This window comes from Elephas maximus, chromosome 3, assembly GCF_024166365.1.
Source record: "Elephas maximus indicus isolate mEleMax1 chromosome 3, mEleMax1 primary haplotype, whole genome shotgun sequence".
NCBI classification, from domain to species: domain Eukaryota; kingdom Metazoa; phylum Chordata; class Mammalia; order Proboscidea; family Elephantidae; genus Elephas; species Elephas maximus.
This window is the reverse complement of record NC_064821.1, coordinates 194,542,796-194,558,700: the sequence shown is the minus strand read 5'-3', so window position 1 is coordinate 194,558,700 and position 15,905 is coordinate 194,542,796. Positions and strand designations below refer to the sequence as shown.

At 54.1% G+C, this 15,905-nt stretch overlaps 1 protein-coding gene across 2 annotated transcripts; it reads left to right on the top strand.

The window, feature by feature from the left end:
• The first annotated feature begins 293 nt into the window (after nucleotides 1-293).
• Nucleotides 294-10,362, top strand: SH2D2A (SH2 domain containing 2A). Of its 2 annotated transcripts, XM_049880813.1 has the most exons (9): nucleotides 294-413; nucleotides 936-1,096; nucleotides 2,148-2,332; nucleotides 3,175-3,264; nucleotides 3,451-3,619; nucleotides 6,745-6,894; nucleotides 7,091-7,390; nucleotides 9,249-9,419; nucleotides 10,009-10,098. In XM_049880813.1, the coding sequence occupies exons 1-8, from the start codon at nucleotides 380-382 to the stop codon at nucleotides 9,414-9,416; spliced, it is 1,257 nt and encodes a 418-aa protein (XP_049736770.1). In that variant the 5' UTR covers nucleotides 294-379; the 3' UTR covers nucleotides 9,417-9,419; nucleotides 10,009-10,098. The 2 variants fall into 2 exon arrangements, with proteins under 2 accessions (XP_049736770.1, XP_049736772.1); XM_049880815.1 differs by lacking the exon at nucleotides 9,249-9,419 and having other exon boundaries at nucleotides 10,009-10,362.
• Nucleotides 10,363-15,905: the final 5,543 nt, after the last annotated feature.

Sequence of the window (15,905 nt, the reverse complement as noted above, 5' to 3'; positions counted from 1 at the left end):
ACTAGGGGATTTACCAGTAAGAAAGCAGAAGCCCAGAGGGACAGAGATAGGGAGGTCCCAGCCTGGGGTGAGGGAGTAGAGAAAGAATCAGGAGAGATCAAGGTCAGATAGTAGTAAGAACTTCCCAACACCCAAACACAGAGTGACACCAATACGTGCCACCACCACCACCTTCAACTGCCTGGCTTCCGGGGGGAGGGACAACTGTCTTATGGCTTTCCATGACGTGGGTCCTCTGCTGGGGCTAAGGCTGTGGGTGAGGCGACACTTCCTGCCCCTTGGGGCCAGGGTGAGGGGAAAGATGAGTTGCTGAGTGTGCACACCTTTCCAGAACACAGACATACACCCTGTTCCGGGGGCTCCTTCTAAGGCTGCCCCCATGGAGTTCCCCTTGGCTCAGATATGTCCCCAAGGTAAGTGGAAAGTGTAAGAATGTGGGGGGCAGGAGACATTAGGACTTCCCTCATCACCCCTGCTGTCTCTCCTGGGCTCGAGCTCCCATTTCAGGGGTGAGGGCTCCCACCCCAAGCCAAAGATGGCAAGGCTGACTATCAGGGCACCCATGATTCCTCCTCCCTCTGGGGCTCCATGTTCACTCATCCCTGAGGACAAAGGTGATGGGGGTTTGCTGAGTGCTTCTTAGAGAGGAGGGAGCTGGGAGGAGAAAGGGGAATGCGAGATGGAGGACCCTGGGCCAGGAGAAATCTGCGTCCCTTATGGTGGAACTTCTGGGCCATCGGAAGGCCAGCTTAGTTCCCAGACCTTCCTTCCCCTGACAAGCACCCTCTAACTGCGTCAGCCCTTCAGGATCTCCTTGACTCCTTACTCCTCATCGCTGAGAAATCTTTCCCCTGGTCCCTTGCCAGAGGCATGCAGGGTCCTCTGAGCCTGGGGAGAGGAGTGAGAAACCCCAGCAGTCCTCTCTATGCTGACAGGGAGTCGCCAAGCCCCCAGCCCAACCTTCAGCACCTTTCTGCCCATGGACTTGACCCGCAGGAGCTGCCAGGACCTGGACCTGCTCCCGAGGCCCAGATCCCAGGCCCTGGAGGCTGAGGAGGCCCAGCTCAGCCCCAGGGCTTTGGCTATTGAGGTTCCGGTGAGTGGGAACTTGAGGGAATGCAGCCCTCCCCATCTGCTCCCACCCTCCCACAGATGAGGGCTTGCAGATGGGCAATGGGAAGACAGAGCAGGAGCCATCTGGAGCTGTGGATGACGGGGCTAGGGGAGCCGAGGGAGGTGAAGAAGAAAGGGAGAGGCCCCTTCATTGCCGAATTGCCCCCTGGCCCACACACTGCTCCTCTGGCCCTGGGAAGCTCAGGCTGAGTCCACAGGTTAACAGGTAACAGTACATTTGGACTCTCCCCCTAGCAGGTGCCCAATAAGCAGTCACCTGGGAGTCTATGTCCACGGCCTTCATTTGCCCTTTGCATCCCAGGTCTCCATCTCAATTCTCCTCACCCTCCCAGACCAGTTGCCATGGAGTCAATGCTGACTCCTAGCAACCACACGTCAGAGTAGAAATTGTACTCCATAGGGTTTCAATGGCTGCTTTTTCCTAAGTAAATCACCAGACTTTTCTTTCTGAGGTGCCTCTGGGTGGACTTGAACTTGTAACCTTTCAGTTAGCAGCTGAGTTCAATAAACATCTGCGCCACCCTGAGACTCCCCTTACCCCTTAGTCATTAGGGAATCTTCCTTTGGACTCAGCTTCAATTCCCCCTACTGTCGGGGAGCACTCCCTCATCCCCGCCTCTGGGGTGTCTTGCACCATCTCCCTTCATCCCTCGGGCCAGGCAACGACCTCCAGTCTGTCTGGAAGCCCTTGGTACCTGTTTCATCCCCATCGAAGCACATTTTAACAGCTCACTGCTATTGGATGAAAGGCCCTTGTGCCCCAAAAGGAAGTGGAAGGACATTCCCTGGAAACCAAAACAGCTAGAGCTGAAGACAGGATTTAAGTGAGATCTTGGGAAGGGCTTTCTGGGCAAATACATCCTAAAACAGGCCATTGGTCTGGTGGGGGGAGCTTCCTCCCCATGCACAGGAGGGGCTGGGTATAGGGGTGAGAAGGTGGTGGCTGGTTTGGCGTTAGAGGAAAGCCTGCTAATCGTGGCTGCTTCTCCCTCCTTGGACTTTTCCCCTAGCAGGTGTCTGTCCAGGCCCGGGGGACTGCTTCCAATCCAGAGGGTGCTGGAAAGGCTGAGGAGGTGCCTGGGGAAGGAGGCCTGACCCTGCAGGCCGAGACCCGGGCTTGGTTCCAGAAGACCCAGGCACATTGGCTCCTGCAGCACGGGGCAGCCCCTGCCTGGTTCCATGGCTTCATTACCCGAAAGTGAGTCAGAGAGGAGGAAACAGGCCCAGAGAGGGGCAGGGGTCCCTTGCCAGTCAGGGCAGACTGAGACTATGACTCCCATCTCCCAATTCCTAGGCATCTCTCCCAGGGGAGATAATTAGAGAGAATCCAGTCCAGCTGCCTCTGTGCCTTGGTTTTCCCTCTCAGGCTCCATTATCCTCCTGTCTTTAAGGTCTCCATAACTGGGTTGCTCTTGGGTCGATTTTGACACATAGGGATCCTATAGGGTAGAGTAGAACTGCCCCGTAGGGTTTCCAAGGAGCGGCTGGTGGATTCGAACTGCTGACCTTTTGGTTAGCAGCCGTAGCTCTTAACCACTGTGCCACCATATTTTCCATCTCTCTATCTCTTTCTCCATTGACTCCATCTTTGTCTCCGGCTCCTTGCAGCTCTCTCCTCTTTCTTCCCCGTCTCCCCACCTTTTCCCTCTTCCTCTATTTCTCAGCCTCATAGCCCTTGTATCTCTTGCTTCACCTCCTCAGTTCAGTTTGGGACTTCTGATATCCAGAAGTCTAACTACCATTCCTGTTGCTGCAGCCTTAGCCCTTTCAGGCTGCACTTTCAGGATGAGGGTGAGCAGACCTGCAGCGCGGTAGGCCACCTGGCCTCCCGTGTCCTGAGTGGGACCCTGCCCCTGCCCACCGCCAGTCCCTGCAGGGGAAGCACAGTGCTCGCATCCTCCTTCCCCATCTCCACCCTGGCCCTTTTCTAGCCACTTCAGCACACTAGGTTGGGGGATGGGCCCCCAGGAGCTCCGGGGACACGGGACGAGGCCCGGAGGGTCATAGCAGGGTTCTGCCTCTTCTCTCCGCTACCCACAGGGAGGCCGAGAGACTGCTGGAGACCAAGCCTCAGGGATGCTTCTTGGTGCGGTTCAGCGAGAGCGCCGTGACCTTTGTGCTGACTTACAGGTGAGGGGCGGGGCCCCGCGCCGGGGGGCGGTGCTTCGTGCTGCAGACGGAGGGGCGGGGCTCTTCTCTCAGCCCCCGGGGGCGGAGGCTGGAAGACCCAGGCGCAGTGCGCACAGGGGTCGCGCCCCGCGCCGGTGGTCCCGGTCAGGGAAGAGAAGCGAGTCTGACCCCGAATGACACCCCCAGGAGCCGGGCTTGCTGCCGCCACTTCCTGCTGGCCCAGCTCCGGGACGGGCGCCACGTGGTGCTGGGCGAGGACAGTGCCCACGCGCGGCTGCAGGACCTGCTGCGACACTACACAACGTGCCCACTCAGCCCGTACGGGGAAAAGCTCACCGAGCCCTGCGAGCGCCAGGTACGCCCCCCGGACCCTGCCCCAAGACCCCAGGGACTCAGGCCAGCTCCCCCCTTCCCCACCCAGTCAGAGCCCAGGCCCGGGGACCGCAATACCAGCAGACCACCCAGCCATGCCTCCCTTGCCCATTCATCTCCTTGGCAAGCCCTTCGAGAAAGATGAGTGCTGGGGGAGGTGTTCTTGAGAGACCAGACCAGCCACACAAAGACAGGAGGGACCTGAGAGACCAGCTAGGCACACAGTTCTTCTAAATTAAATTTAGAGACATGTAATTGAGTGCCTACCATACACCAGGGGCTGGCAGGCCCCAGGAATTGAGCAGGGAACAAGACAAGAGGGTTTCAAACTCACGAAGCTAACTTTCCAGCAGTAATAGGAATCAAGTGTAGAGAGTGTGATGAGATGGGAAATAAGGGTGGGGTGTCATTTGGCTCACTTGGGGAACTCAGCCTGGGAGCATGGTGTCAGGGAGTGTCTCCCTGAGGAGTTTCATGCAGTTCTGAGGGGCACCAAGTGCTAGGTATTGTTCTGGATACAGGAAAATGACAATGAACAAAACCGACCCACATATTCCTGTCTTCATGGAGCTTACATTCTAGTGGAAGGACAACAAATAAATAAGATAGACAAGTAAATAAAACATATGTCAGGTGGTGATAAGTAAGACCTGTGAAGAAAAACCAAGCAGTGATAGGGAGTGACAAGGCTGGGCTATTTTACATGGGGATGTCTGGGAATGCCACTCTAGTAAGGGAACATTTGAATGGAGGCCTGAATGAAGTAAGGGAGGAAGCCACAGACAACAGGGGAAAGCAGTCCAGGCAGAGGGAACAGCAGAAACAAAGGCCCTGAGGTAAGAGGATGCTTGATGTGTTTGACGAATAGTGAGAGCAGTAAGAAAACCAGCTGGGTGACTGAAGGATAGAGAGGTAGGAGGTGAGATCAGAGAGGCAAGAGGAGGAGATTCTGTAGGCTCCTGTAAGGATTTAGGATTTTATTCCAAATGAGATGAAATGGCACTGGAGAGTATGAGCTGAGGAAAGACATGGCCTGACAAGTTTGGGAGGGACAAGTATGACCAGATGGAGGCTACTATAATATTTCAGGTGAAATGATGATGGCTTGGACCAGAGTGATAGAGGTGGAGCTTTGAGGAGGGGTGGAATGCTGGATCTGTTTTGATGGTGAAGCTGACACATTTTTTCAGGAATGGGTGAGGTGTATGAAAGGATGGAGTTGTTATTCACCAGATGAGGAAGGCTGTAGGAGGAGCAAGTCTGCGGGGAGGGGAGATGAGGGGTTCAGTTTGCACAGTCTGAGATGTCCATTCAACTTCCAAATGGAGATGTCAAGTGGGGAGTTGGAATGTACAAGCCTGGACTTTGAGACAGAGGTCTGCGTTGGCAAGAAACATCTGGAAGCTAACATCATGATGATGAACTCTAAAGCCCCCAGGAAGGGTGAAATCACCCAGGGAGTGAGTATAGATAGAAAAGAAATGAAGACCAAGTCTCCAGAATTTCAGGTTTGAGGAAATGAGGAGGAACTCACAAAGGAAATTAAGAAGGAACAGCCCAGAGAAAGGAGTAAAACCGGGAGAGTATGAAGTTCCAGAAGCCAAGTGAAGAAAGTGAGTCAAGGAAGAGGGGGTGGCAATAGGTGTGGAATTGACCATTAGATTTAGCAAAGAGGAGGTCATTGGTAATCTTGACAAGAACAGTTTCATGGAGCTTGATTGGGGTCCCCATCAAGAAGTGAGGACAGTGCCTATGGGCAATTCTTTTGTGGAATTTTATGAGGAATAGGCGGGGACTAAAGATTCCCAAGCAGCAGAAACTAAGTATAGGAAAGCCTGGGGGTGAAGGGAGGCTAGCCAGAGCTCAGAGAGCTAAAGGGAGAATGGTGGGAAGCAGGAGGCTCTATGGCTCCAGCCATCCAGGATCTTGTAACTCATCCTCTCAGGAGGTTGGACTTTATCCTGGGGGCTGCAGGAAGACACTGAAGGATTGCTAGGGGAGCTTCTGTATGATCATTGCACCCACTGAGTGGGGAATGGGCTAGAGGGGCAAGAGAGGATGCAGGGGAGCAGTAGGAGGCCTGACCAGAGCGGTGGCTGTGGGCATGGGGAGGAGTGGGCAGATGTGAGAGGTGTTCAGGCAGCGGAAGGAGTGAGGCTTGTGCTTGATTAGATGTGGGGAGGGAGGGGGAGAGGCGACGGTGTCAAGGTTGACTCCCAAAGTGCTGTCTTAGCACCAGGGTGGAGATGCTAATTTAATCATAAAGGGAATGCTGAAAGAGGAGGGAGGGTTTGGACAGGAAAAAAGAACTCTGCTTTGAACCCAGGAAGCCTGCAGTGCCTGTAGACCTCCAGATGGAGACTTGCACGTGGTGTATTGCAGGAGCACGAGGAAAGCTCTGTGACCTTAACTTAAGCCCTATGACCTCAGTTTACCAGAGTAGTGGGCATGTGGAGAACATTCATGAACCTAGGGCTAAGTGCTGGGCTAAAAGCATACCTACTAGGGAAGTAAACTAAGGCTCTCCCGAGGCTATTACTCTGCCCTTAAAAAGTCTGGCTTATATCTCCATAAATTCTGCTTCTCCCGGGATCTCAGGGTAGACGCTTGGCTGCATGAGAGTCCACACAGGCTTGGATTTATGGGGTAAATATACAGCCGCACGCGTACCTGTGCCCACAAAAACAGAGAAGGGGACAACTCCACTCAGACTCAGGCATCTGCAGAATAAACACAGGCACAGCTGTCACGGAGATCCATCTCCATGCTAAAGACTTCTAGAGCCTTGTTGCATTTTTACAACCACAGACGCAAATGGAGACTGGTCTAGCCCTGTGTTCCAGATGAAATTAAATTTAATGCTAGATATGACCTGTGGCCAGAGCTACCACCTCCACCCCCCTTTGCCCCTGCCTCCTTGCCCTCTCCATTTTCCCTTCCTAACGCAGGGAACCTAGCCCCCCAGCCCAAGCCAAAGTTCTGTGCCTCCCCCACTCTCATCCTCCACTTGAACCATTGGTCCACTTGGACCTCCATTTTGTCCTACTGGATCACCTGCCCCTATAACCCCCCACACCAAGTCCCTCAGGCCTTCTTCTTTCCCAGCAGACTCCTGAGCCCGCAGGACTTTCCTTGAGGACTGAAGGAACAGACTCTGGAAGCAAAATCCAGGACCCAACCCCCCACTATACTGCAGTCGTCAAACAGGGACAGGCCCCAGACCCACTGCAGAAAGAGGGGGCTGGGGAGTCAAAGGAGGTATTGAGATGGAGTGGCTAAGGGAGGATGTGGGGCCTGAGAGAGAGAGGGTGGGAACAAAAAGGAGGGTGAGGCTACGAGAGGGGGGCAGGGCCTAAAGGGTGAGGAGACTCAAGCCGGGGTTTAGGCTCCAGCTTTGGCCCAGACTCAGTTGCTCTGACCCATTTTTCCTCCCTGGCCTCGCCTTCTCTCCTAGCCCTCCCAGCCACCCAGGCCGAAGCCTCCCATCCCAGCCAGACCTCAGCAGTCCCCTGAAGTCTATGCAAGCCCCGCTCCGCGACCCCGCCTGGCCCCACCACGCAAGCCCTCCAATCCGATTTACCATGAGCCTGATGAGCCCATAGCCTTCTACGCCATGGGTTGGGGCAGCCCCGGGGAAGCCCCCAGCAACATTTATGCTGAGGTGGAGGTGCCCTCAAGGCGTGAGGGACCACAGTCCGTTGTGGGGCACCGGATCCTACAGAAATGCCGATCCAGGCCTGTCTCAGGAAACCAGGTAAATGGGGGTGCGGGGAAAGGTTAGACCACAGGAAGGAGTCCCTGAAAACTAGGTTGGGCAGGATAGAGATGGTGTTCCCATTGAAGCCTGGATCGGAGTGATGGTCAGACACCTGAGGGAAGATGGGAAGGACTTGTTGGTCCAGATGACCAGCATTATCCTCAACTTTTTTCCAGGCCCAGAGACTGCTCCCTTTCCTTCCCCCAGGTCACAGACCTGCCCCACCTTTGCCAAGCCCCCACCCCAACACTCCCTCTGCTTCTCCACATATCATCCTCTCCTACTTCACAGAGAAAGTAGAGGCCCCAGGAAGGCCCCACCATCTTCCCCACCACAGCCTGCATCCTGGTCTGTGTCCGTCTTGTCCATCAGATCCTCTTCAGCCCTGCCTGAGGCCCACCCCATTGTGTACCATGAATCTCGGTTCCATTCACCGTGACCTCCCCAGTCTGATCCTGCTCTGGCTCCCCTCTGCCTTCATGGCCCTAACTCCTGAAGAAGAAGAGTCCTTGGGGTCCTTGTGTTATCTCAGTGAGCTTAGAGGAGGGAACATGTGCACTCCCAGACTCCTTCAGCACACTCCCCTCCCCCTTGCACACCCCTCTTCAACCTTCCCCCCGACTCCACTGATCTGTTCGGTGATATGTTGTGTATGATACCCACTGTCCTTCCCACCCCCTTCCATTCCCTCTGCCACCCCCATCCTGCTCTCCTGGTTCCCCTCCTCAGCTCCTTGCCCACCCTCCCTCCCTACTGGCACCCAGGCTTCCTCCTCAACTCCTTATGACTGCTCACAACCACCCATACCCTGCCAACTACTGCCTTCCTTGAGCTGGTGTTGCCAGTCCATGTCTCATCCAGACTTCTCTCCAGGCTTCTGGTCAGCTCACTGGTGTCCCGCAGCCTCTCAAACTCAACACAGCCAACATTGCTCTCACCCTTTCTCCCCAGAACTGCTCCTCCCTTGTTTCCTGTCCTGACTGATAACTCTTCAGCCACCCAACTCTCCAAACCAGAATCCTCAGGCCTCCCTCTACATCTCCTCCCTCTTCATCCCCCCATAAGCCATTAATTCTCCTGGGTCTCATCCTAAATATGTTTCTCCTTTCCCCAGTTCCGGTCCCAATCATCTCTTACCAGGACTTTCCCAAGAGCTTCTTAATTGGTCTCCTAACTACCAGCCGGTGACCTCTGATCTACTGTATCCCAAGGAAGGCAGAGTTGTCTTTCTAAAACAGCTGCCTGGCCCATGAGGCCCTCCATACATGGTGGTAGGGTTGGGTCTCACCCTCTCCAGCCTCACCGCCAGCTGCTCCCCTCCTCCCAGAACTATACGCATGGTTCCAAACACACCAAGTGGTTTCAAGCCTTCTAGGGTTTGCACACATCAGGCCTTTTGCCTATAGTAATTTCCTGCAAACTCACCCCCACCCCCCGCCCCCCACTGCCTGGCAACCTTCTAATCACCCTTGAAAACCAGCTTGCACTTCTCCTCTTCTGGAAAGACTTCCCTGACCTGACCACAGAGGCCATCACTGGGCTTTATACTCACCTGCCGTGTCACTTACCACCTGGGGCCCCATCTCCCTCCATCTCCCCACCCTGCAGTAGGGTGTGAGCTCCCTGAGGGCAGGGGCTGGGACGCGACTCATCTGAAGCACCCAGTACAGTGCCTGGCACAGAGCAGGTGCTCAGGAAATGTTTGTTGAGTGAATGACTGAGAGGAGTCTAGACTCCCCTGTCTGCATAAAGGCCAAGATCTGTTCAGAATAGAAGTCTTGGCCCTTAAGGCTGCAGGTGGGCCTAAAGGCAGGGGGTGGAAGGTGTGACCTAGGGCTTGTCCTTATCTCTGCAGAATCCAGGTGGTCCACAGCTGCATTCTGAGAACTCTGTGGCTGGACAAGGCCCTCCCCTGCCTCACCAGCCCCCACCCCCCTGGGGACATACCCTCCCCCACAACCTTTCTAGACAGGTGCTCCAGGACCGAGGACAGGCATGGCTCCCCCTGGGACCTCCTCAGTAGCTGGTGAGTCTGAGCTAGGGGAGGATAACTTGGAATATCAGAGCCAGAGACCTTCACACTACCAGGGCCCCCTTGTCAGGAAATGTGGATGGAACAAACTGCAGGTGATCAAAGCTGGAAAGGACCTCAGGAATCATCTGTTGCAAGGATGGCAAAGAGGTGTCACCTTGCATGCCAACTCCAATCCATTGGTCCTGGCTGCCTAGAGTGCTGCACTGGAAAGGATGTGAAGGTCATATCTGAACTCAGCAGAAAAGAGCACCATGATTGATTAGTGATGTCTGCTGTGAATGAGGGAGGGAGGAGGAGCTGCAGCACGTTTGCCCTTAGGGTCAAGTCCCTCACTGTGCGTATAAGAAAATAAAGCCCAGAGAGGGAGAGTGACTTGGCCAAGGTCAAGGACTAGAACCCAGGCAAATTAATTTCCCTGTTTAGTGCTCAGTTCCTTACCCCACATCACTAACTCTTCATAGGAAACATCAGAGATTTCCTCAGATAGGAAACCTGACTGCTTTTCAGAGTTTTGCCACATGGGGGCCTGGACACTGGGTGCCCTCCTTTGGATCCCAGGCTTAGCTCTTTCTCCTGGCAGGTCTGGGTCCCCCAAAGAAGTCTGGAGGCCGGAGGAGCAAATGTGAGGTCCACTTCCTCTTCGGGACACACCCACTGGTTCCCTCTTGAGAGTCTCCAGGAATCCGATGGCCCAGTGCTTGGCAATCCTCTACGATGGTGAGGAAGTGGGCTAGGAGGGCCCTGCTGGCTCCTGCTGCCCTGGTTTCTCCTCCTGGAGTCTCATTTCCTTGGCCCTCTGAGCCTTTGAGGCTGGGCCCTGGTCCAATGCTGCTGTTGTCTGAGGAATGGTTTGGTGAGAACAGATGTTAGAACTTGTTTGTTGATCCTTCCCTGCCTAATAAATCATCACCAACCACCTCCCGCCTCAGGGGTGCAAGTCCTCCAGGCTTCTGTTTGTGTCTGGCTCTCTCTCCCTGTCTCTCTCCTGTTGTGAAAGGCAAGGAGTTGAACTGCCATTGCAGTGGGGAGAGAAGGACCTGGGGCTGAGAGGTACTTGAATGGGGGGGGGGCGGCGTGTCACAGGTCTGTGGACTGGGGGCTGGGAGACACCAAGGCAAGGGACACAGACATCACTGTGCACAGTATTCCTTCCCTAGCTGGGATGGGCTGGGCAGGTGGCAGGGCAGAGGGACACCGTAGAGAAGGAGGAACAGGGAGGGAAGCAGTTGAAGGGTGGCTCCTTGACCTCCTCTGTCAGCACAGGACTGGGGAAGGGGAGAGCACGTTATTAGCTGTGGGTGGGAGCCCCTTGGCGGGTAGAGATTCCCCTGCAGTGACTCCAGGACTCTCTCTTATTTTCCCAGCCTCTTGAGCTTAGGCCCTTGGCCTCATTCAGGACCTCATTCCTTCCCCTGTCCCTCTGTAAGGCTTCCCCCGTCTCTGCCCTGACCCCTTCAGGGCCAGCCTCCTCTTCCAGTACAAAGCTCCATACACTGGGGCTCCAGCCACCTGGAAGAATCTGTCCTGTGTCTTATTTTTGTCTCAAACTGGGGGCTGTCTAAGGCCGGGCTGAGTCTGCCCCTGGGTAGTCCCCAGAGCTCAGAGCAGAGTGCCCCCCACCCCCGGCTCCCCAGCTGCCCAGGCCTGGGTGCTATGTGCTATCATTCCTACAAGAGTTTAGTCAGTGCCTGTCAGGGTCCTTCCTCCTGCTGAGGGAGCCCTGTACCTGCCCAAGGCACAAGAATCCTCCAGACCCTTCTCTCAAGCTGTGTTCCCTAAGCCTGGGCGCTGCCACACACCCCACCCCACCCCCAGCCTGGCCCAGGCGCCAGCTTCAGTGACTAGCAAATTCCCCTCCTTTCCACTCCAGTGCTAATCAGCTTAAAGAGAAATATGTTTGCTGAATCAACAGAGTTGGGGTTCCACTTCCTTCTGTTGGTCTAACTCCCTTCTGAGCCAGAGGAAACAGTGGCGGGGAGGGGGGCAGGTGGGTCACCCAAACCGAGGAGGAGGCTCAAAGGGCAAGAAAGGTCTCAGAGTAGACTCAGGGACTCACCCATGATTGAGTGCCTTAGAGAGCCCCCAGTTTGAGAGAAAAATAAGACACAAGATAGATTCTTCTAGGTGGCTAGAGCCCCAGCGTGCAGAGCTTTGCACTGGAAGAGAAGGCTGGCCATGAAGGGGTCAGGGCAGAGACAGGCGAAGCCTCACAGAGGAACAGGGGAAGGAACGGGGTCCTGACTGAGGCTAAGGATGGGGAGGATGGGGTGCAGAAAAGGAAGAGAGAGGCTTACTGTGCACCAAGAGATAGACAGAAGTCAGAAAATAGAGGGGGTTTACTGAGACTTCGGAGTATGACAGACGGGGTGGGGGAGGGGGAAGAGGGTCACAAATAACTACAGCGGCCCACTTGGTGTTTGTGGAGGAGCAAAAGCAGCTAGAGAGAGGCAGAGCGGCCTTCTCCCTCCGAGCCTCAACACAGCCGGGGGCGGACACACCAAAGGGCTGGTGGGAGAATCCAGATGCTGGTACATCATCAGAAGGGCCCCAAGTCCCTGTTGTGGCGCTGGGCTAACTAGCTGGGCAACCTTTGGCAGGTGTCTTAGCCATCCAGTGCGGCCGTAACAGAAATACCACAAGTGGAAGACTTTCGCAAAGTGAAATTTATTCTCTCAGTCTAGGAGGCTAGAAGTCTGAATTCAGGGCACCAGCTCTGGAGGAAGGCTTTCTCTCTCTGCTGGCTCTGGGAAAGGTCCTTGTCATCCATCTCCCCAGGTCTAGGAGGTTCTCAGCACAGGGACCCTGGGTCCAAAAAGGACGTGCTATTCTCCTGGCTCTTGTTTCTTGGTGGTTTGAGGTCCCCATGTCTCTGCTCGCTTATCTCTTTTATATATCAAAAGAGATTGACTTAAGGTCCAACCTAATCTTGTAGATTGAGTCCTGCCTCATTAACATAACTATCTTTAATCCTGCCTCGCTAACATCATAGAAGTAGGATTTACAACGCAGGAAAATCACATCAGATGACAAAAATGGACAGTCACACAATATTGGGAATCATGGACTAGCCAAGTTGACACACACTTTTGGGGGACACAATTCAATCCATGACAGGAGGGAACCCTTTTTCTGTGTCACTGTTCCCCACATTCTTTATGAAATGGAGGTGATGCCTCATTATTTGGACACACAGCTGCCATTTGGAGCAGATGAGATCATGCAGGTGAAGAGCTTTGAAAAACATGGCTGCTGGGGCTAGAAGGGACTTCAGAGACCCCTTCTGACTGGTGTTTTGGTTTAACCAAAGAGGAAGCTGAGGTCTTGAGAAGGGAGGTGACAGATTTGGAGGCAGAGGCAGGCCCAGGGCCCAAATCTTATCCTCCCAATCCAGGGCTCCTCCTACCACAGGGTCCCTCCCAGGTAAAATGTCCCAGTCCTCTTGTAAGCTCCAGTTGCAGGCCCAGCCCAGGAGACCAGAGGTGGCAGAGCCCCCCTTCCCTCACAACTCTGGGCACCCTGCACCATCCTGCCGACTTCACTCTCAAGCTGAGGCCTGGGGCCTGCTGAAACTTCATGATGTGGGTGATTATGCTGAGTGGGTGGGTTGTTCTTCCCCGGCCAAAGCCGACCATGCCAGGAGCTGGAGAGCATTTTCAGCTGACTCAATTTTCACATGGTTGTTTCATCCCTCCTCCTGTGGCCTCCAGGCATGGCTTTCTTGGGCTCAGCCCACTCTCAGATCTGTAAAGAGACAGCCTCTCCCCCTACCAGAGCATGGAGAAGGCCTTGCTATGAGCACAGAGCACTGCTCCCATGGCAGGGCCAGCTTTTTCCTCCAGTTCCAGCCTCTTCAGCAGCATGGCCAGTCTGATGGCTGTTGCCTTTTTCCTGCTCAGCTAATACATTAGACTGCCTCAGTAAGATGATCCCTAACTCTGGCTTGGAGGTAGGGAGGTTTCCCGATTCCACAGCACATCACCCCCCAAGAACCCACTCAGAGTTGGGGGCCAGCCATCACTGAGGCCCCGCCCTGAGCTACCTCCTCTACCAGCCTAAGATCTTCTGTCCCCACCTGAAAGACAGCGAAGGCCAAAACCCCATTGCCATCGAGTCAATTCCGATTCATAGCGACGCTACAGGACGGAGTACTAATGCCCCCTTAGGGTTTCCAAGGCTGTAATCTTTACAGAAGGAAACTGCCACATCTTTCTCCCCTAGAGTGGCTGGTGGGTTTGAATCACAGACTTTTTGGTTAGCAGCTGAGCACTTAACCATTGCACTACCAGGGCTCCTTTTGAAAGCTTGAGGGGGGTTGGATATAAAGGACACACAGGAGCAGGCAGCAGTGTCCCAGCATCCTTACCACTTCCCTAGGCCCCATAGCACTTTAACCATTTCCTCAATATACTGTGTCTTCTTAGATAGTAAGGTCAACACCCCAGCTAGTGTAAAGACCTACCTGGGGCCCCTCCCCAAGGCCCAGAGGCTTTGGGGCAGGAACTGAAAACACCCTAATTAAGTCAGCTTCACCACCTCCGGAGTTTCTGACCCGTGTGGACGGCAGCTTCCTCAGCTCTTGGTCCTGATCAGTGCAACTCTTCACACCTGAGCTTTGCCCCAGTCCCTCCAGCATCTTCCAGTGCTATCTGGATCCACTTCTACCAAAGTTTTGCCCCTTCCTCCTCTGCCCCTTGGCTGTTGTCGCTGTGCCAATTTTAGCCAAGTATCTTTCCTTATTCCTTCTTACCACTCCCTCATCTGTCTTCTCTTCCCTCTCTCAGAACTTGAGGCTGCTACCTCCAGGAAACAAACTACAACAACAACAACAAAACCAAACTCATTGCCATCAAGTCAATTCTGACTCATAATGACCCTATAGGACATTGTAGAACTGCCTCATAGGGTTTCCGAGGAGTGGCTAGTGGGTTCGAATGGCCCCCCTTCTGGCTAACCACTGAGCCACCAGGGCTCCTTCTCCAAATGATGTCTGTCCATTTTCCAGCCTGTCAGCATGTCTCTTGACCAGGAAATTCCAATTACCAAATAAAACGTCATCTTCGGTAGGACTAAAAACTGGCCGAAGATTACTTACAAAGAACCAAAGGAAGCGGGAGGCAGGAGGAACCTTAGGAGATGTTTGGCCTGACTCCACCCATTCCCAGAAGACACTGGGACTGTCTACACCCCAGCTCCTGTCTCCCAGCCCAGAGTACATCGGCTACTTCATGATGCCGCCCCTCAAGTGAGAAGGTTGAATTGTTCACTCCCTGGGGTGTGGCAACTCGGGGAAGGGCTGTATCAATAACATAGTGGATACAGGGAAGAAAGCCTTTGTTTGACTCATTGGGATCTCAAAACTCTTTGGCACTGGTGAGCCTACCTCACCACCTGAGGCAGGTGTCAGTCCTGAGCCCCGTGCATGTGTGCGGTGGTGAGTCGTGGTGGCAGTGATGCTCCTTGCTGAGGACTGGCTGGATGTACCAATTTGGACAGCTGCAGCCCCAGTGTCCCTGTGGGATGCAGGAGCCCTGTCTGGCTCCAACCCGAAGTAGGTCAGATTTCAGATAAGCGGATGGTTTTCCTGTAAGTGATGAAACCCTCCTCTGTACTTAATGAGAAACAGACTCCTCAGCTTACCCCAGCACACAGGACCAGAAGCATGGTGAGATTCCTCGCTTGTGTCTCCTTTCCCATTCCCAAGTCCCCTCCACACACCTCTTCAAAGTGTCCATCTGGACATAGACTTCCCTCTCTGTTGCCAGGAGTGTCAAACGGGAATTCCTCCCAGTGTTTCCTGTTCTGAAACCTGCAGCTACTGCCTAGAGTCAAGCATCTACGTCCAGCCAACACTCCTTTGCCTGGCACCCAAGGCCTTGCTTCATGTCGGAGCATATTCCTGTTTCAATGCTCCTCCCCCAGAGAGCCACTGCAGTTAAGGCTACTAGAGCTCTGGTACCTTTAGCGACCTATTTCAGTAGTGGGTTTGCAGTACAATGAGCGTGCCGTTCGGTGTCCCATGCATCCCTACTTGAACCCTGCCCTGAGAAGAACTCATGCCATCTACCTTGTCACTTCTGGGCATCACAGTGCCCTATAGCCAATGGAGTCCATAGACCCCACCACCTCCCTTCTCCAGCCACCTACCCACCCCACCCCTTCCTCCCAGCAAAAAGCTAGGAATCCAGAAGCCCCCAAGGAGATCTGTCTAGCTCCCAAGTTCTAAGCAAAGCTTCCAAACCAGTCCAGGGCGATGATTGCCAGTGTGAATCTGAATCATCTTTAGGGACAGGCATTTCACCACTGTACCTCCCGCTGGACTTAATCTATTATGTCTAACAACTCTCCTTGACTCCCCCAGCCTTCAAAGACGCCTGAGATCAGCAATACTTGCCATATTTAGGATCACAGGCCCCTGATAAAATCACCTCTCTCTACATAAAATTTTGCATGTAATTTCTAGGATCTTGAATGGCCACA

Excerpts from the sequence above, each read along its gene's own strand:
- SH2D2A (XM_049880813.1), top strand. The coding sequence starts at position 380 with ATGGAGTTCCCCTTGGCTCAGATATGTCCCCAAG. Across the intron at positions 2,333-3,174 it reads CATGGCTTCATTACCCGAAA|GGAGGCCGAGAGACTGCTGG; the intron begins GTGAGTCAGAGA and ends CGCTACCCACAG. Across the intron at positions 3,620-6,744 it reads CCGAGCCCTGCGAGCGCCAG|ACTCCTGAGCCCGCAGGACT; the intron begins GTACGCCCCCCG and ends CTTTCCCAGCAG.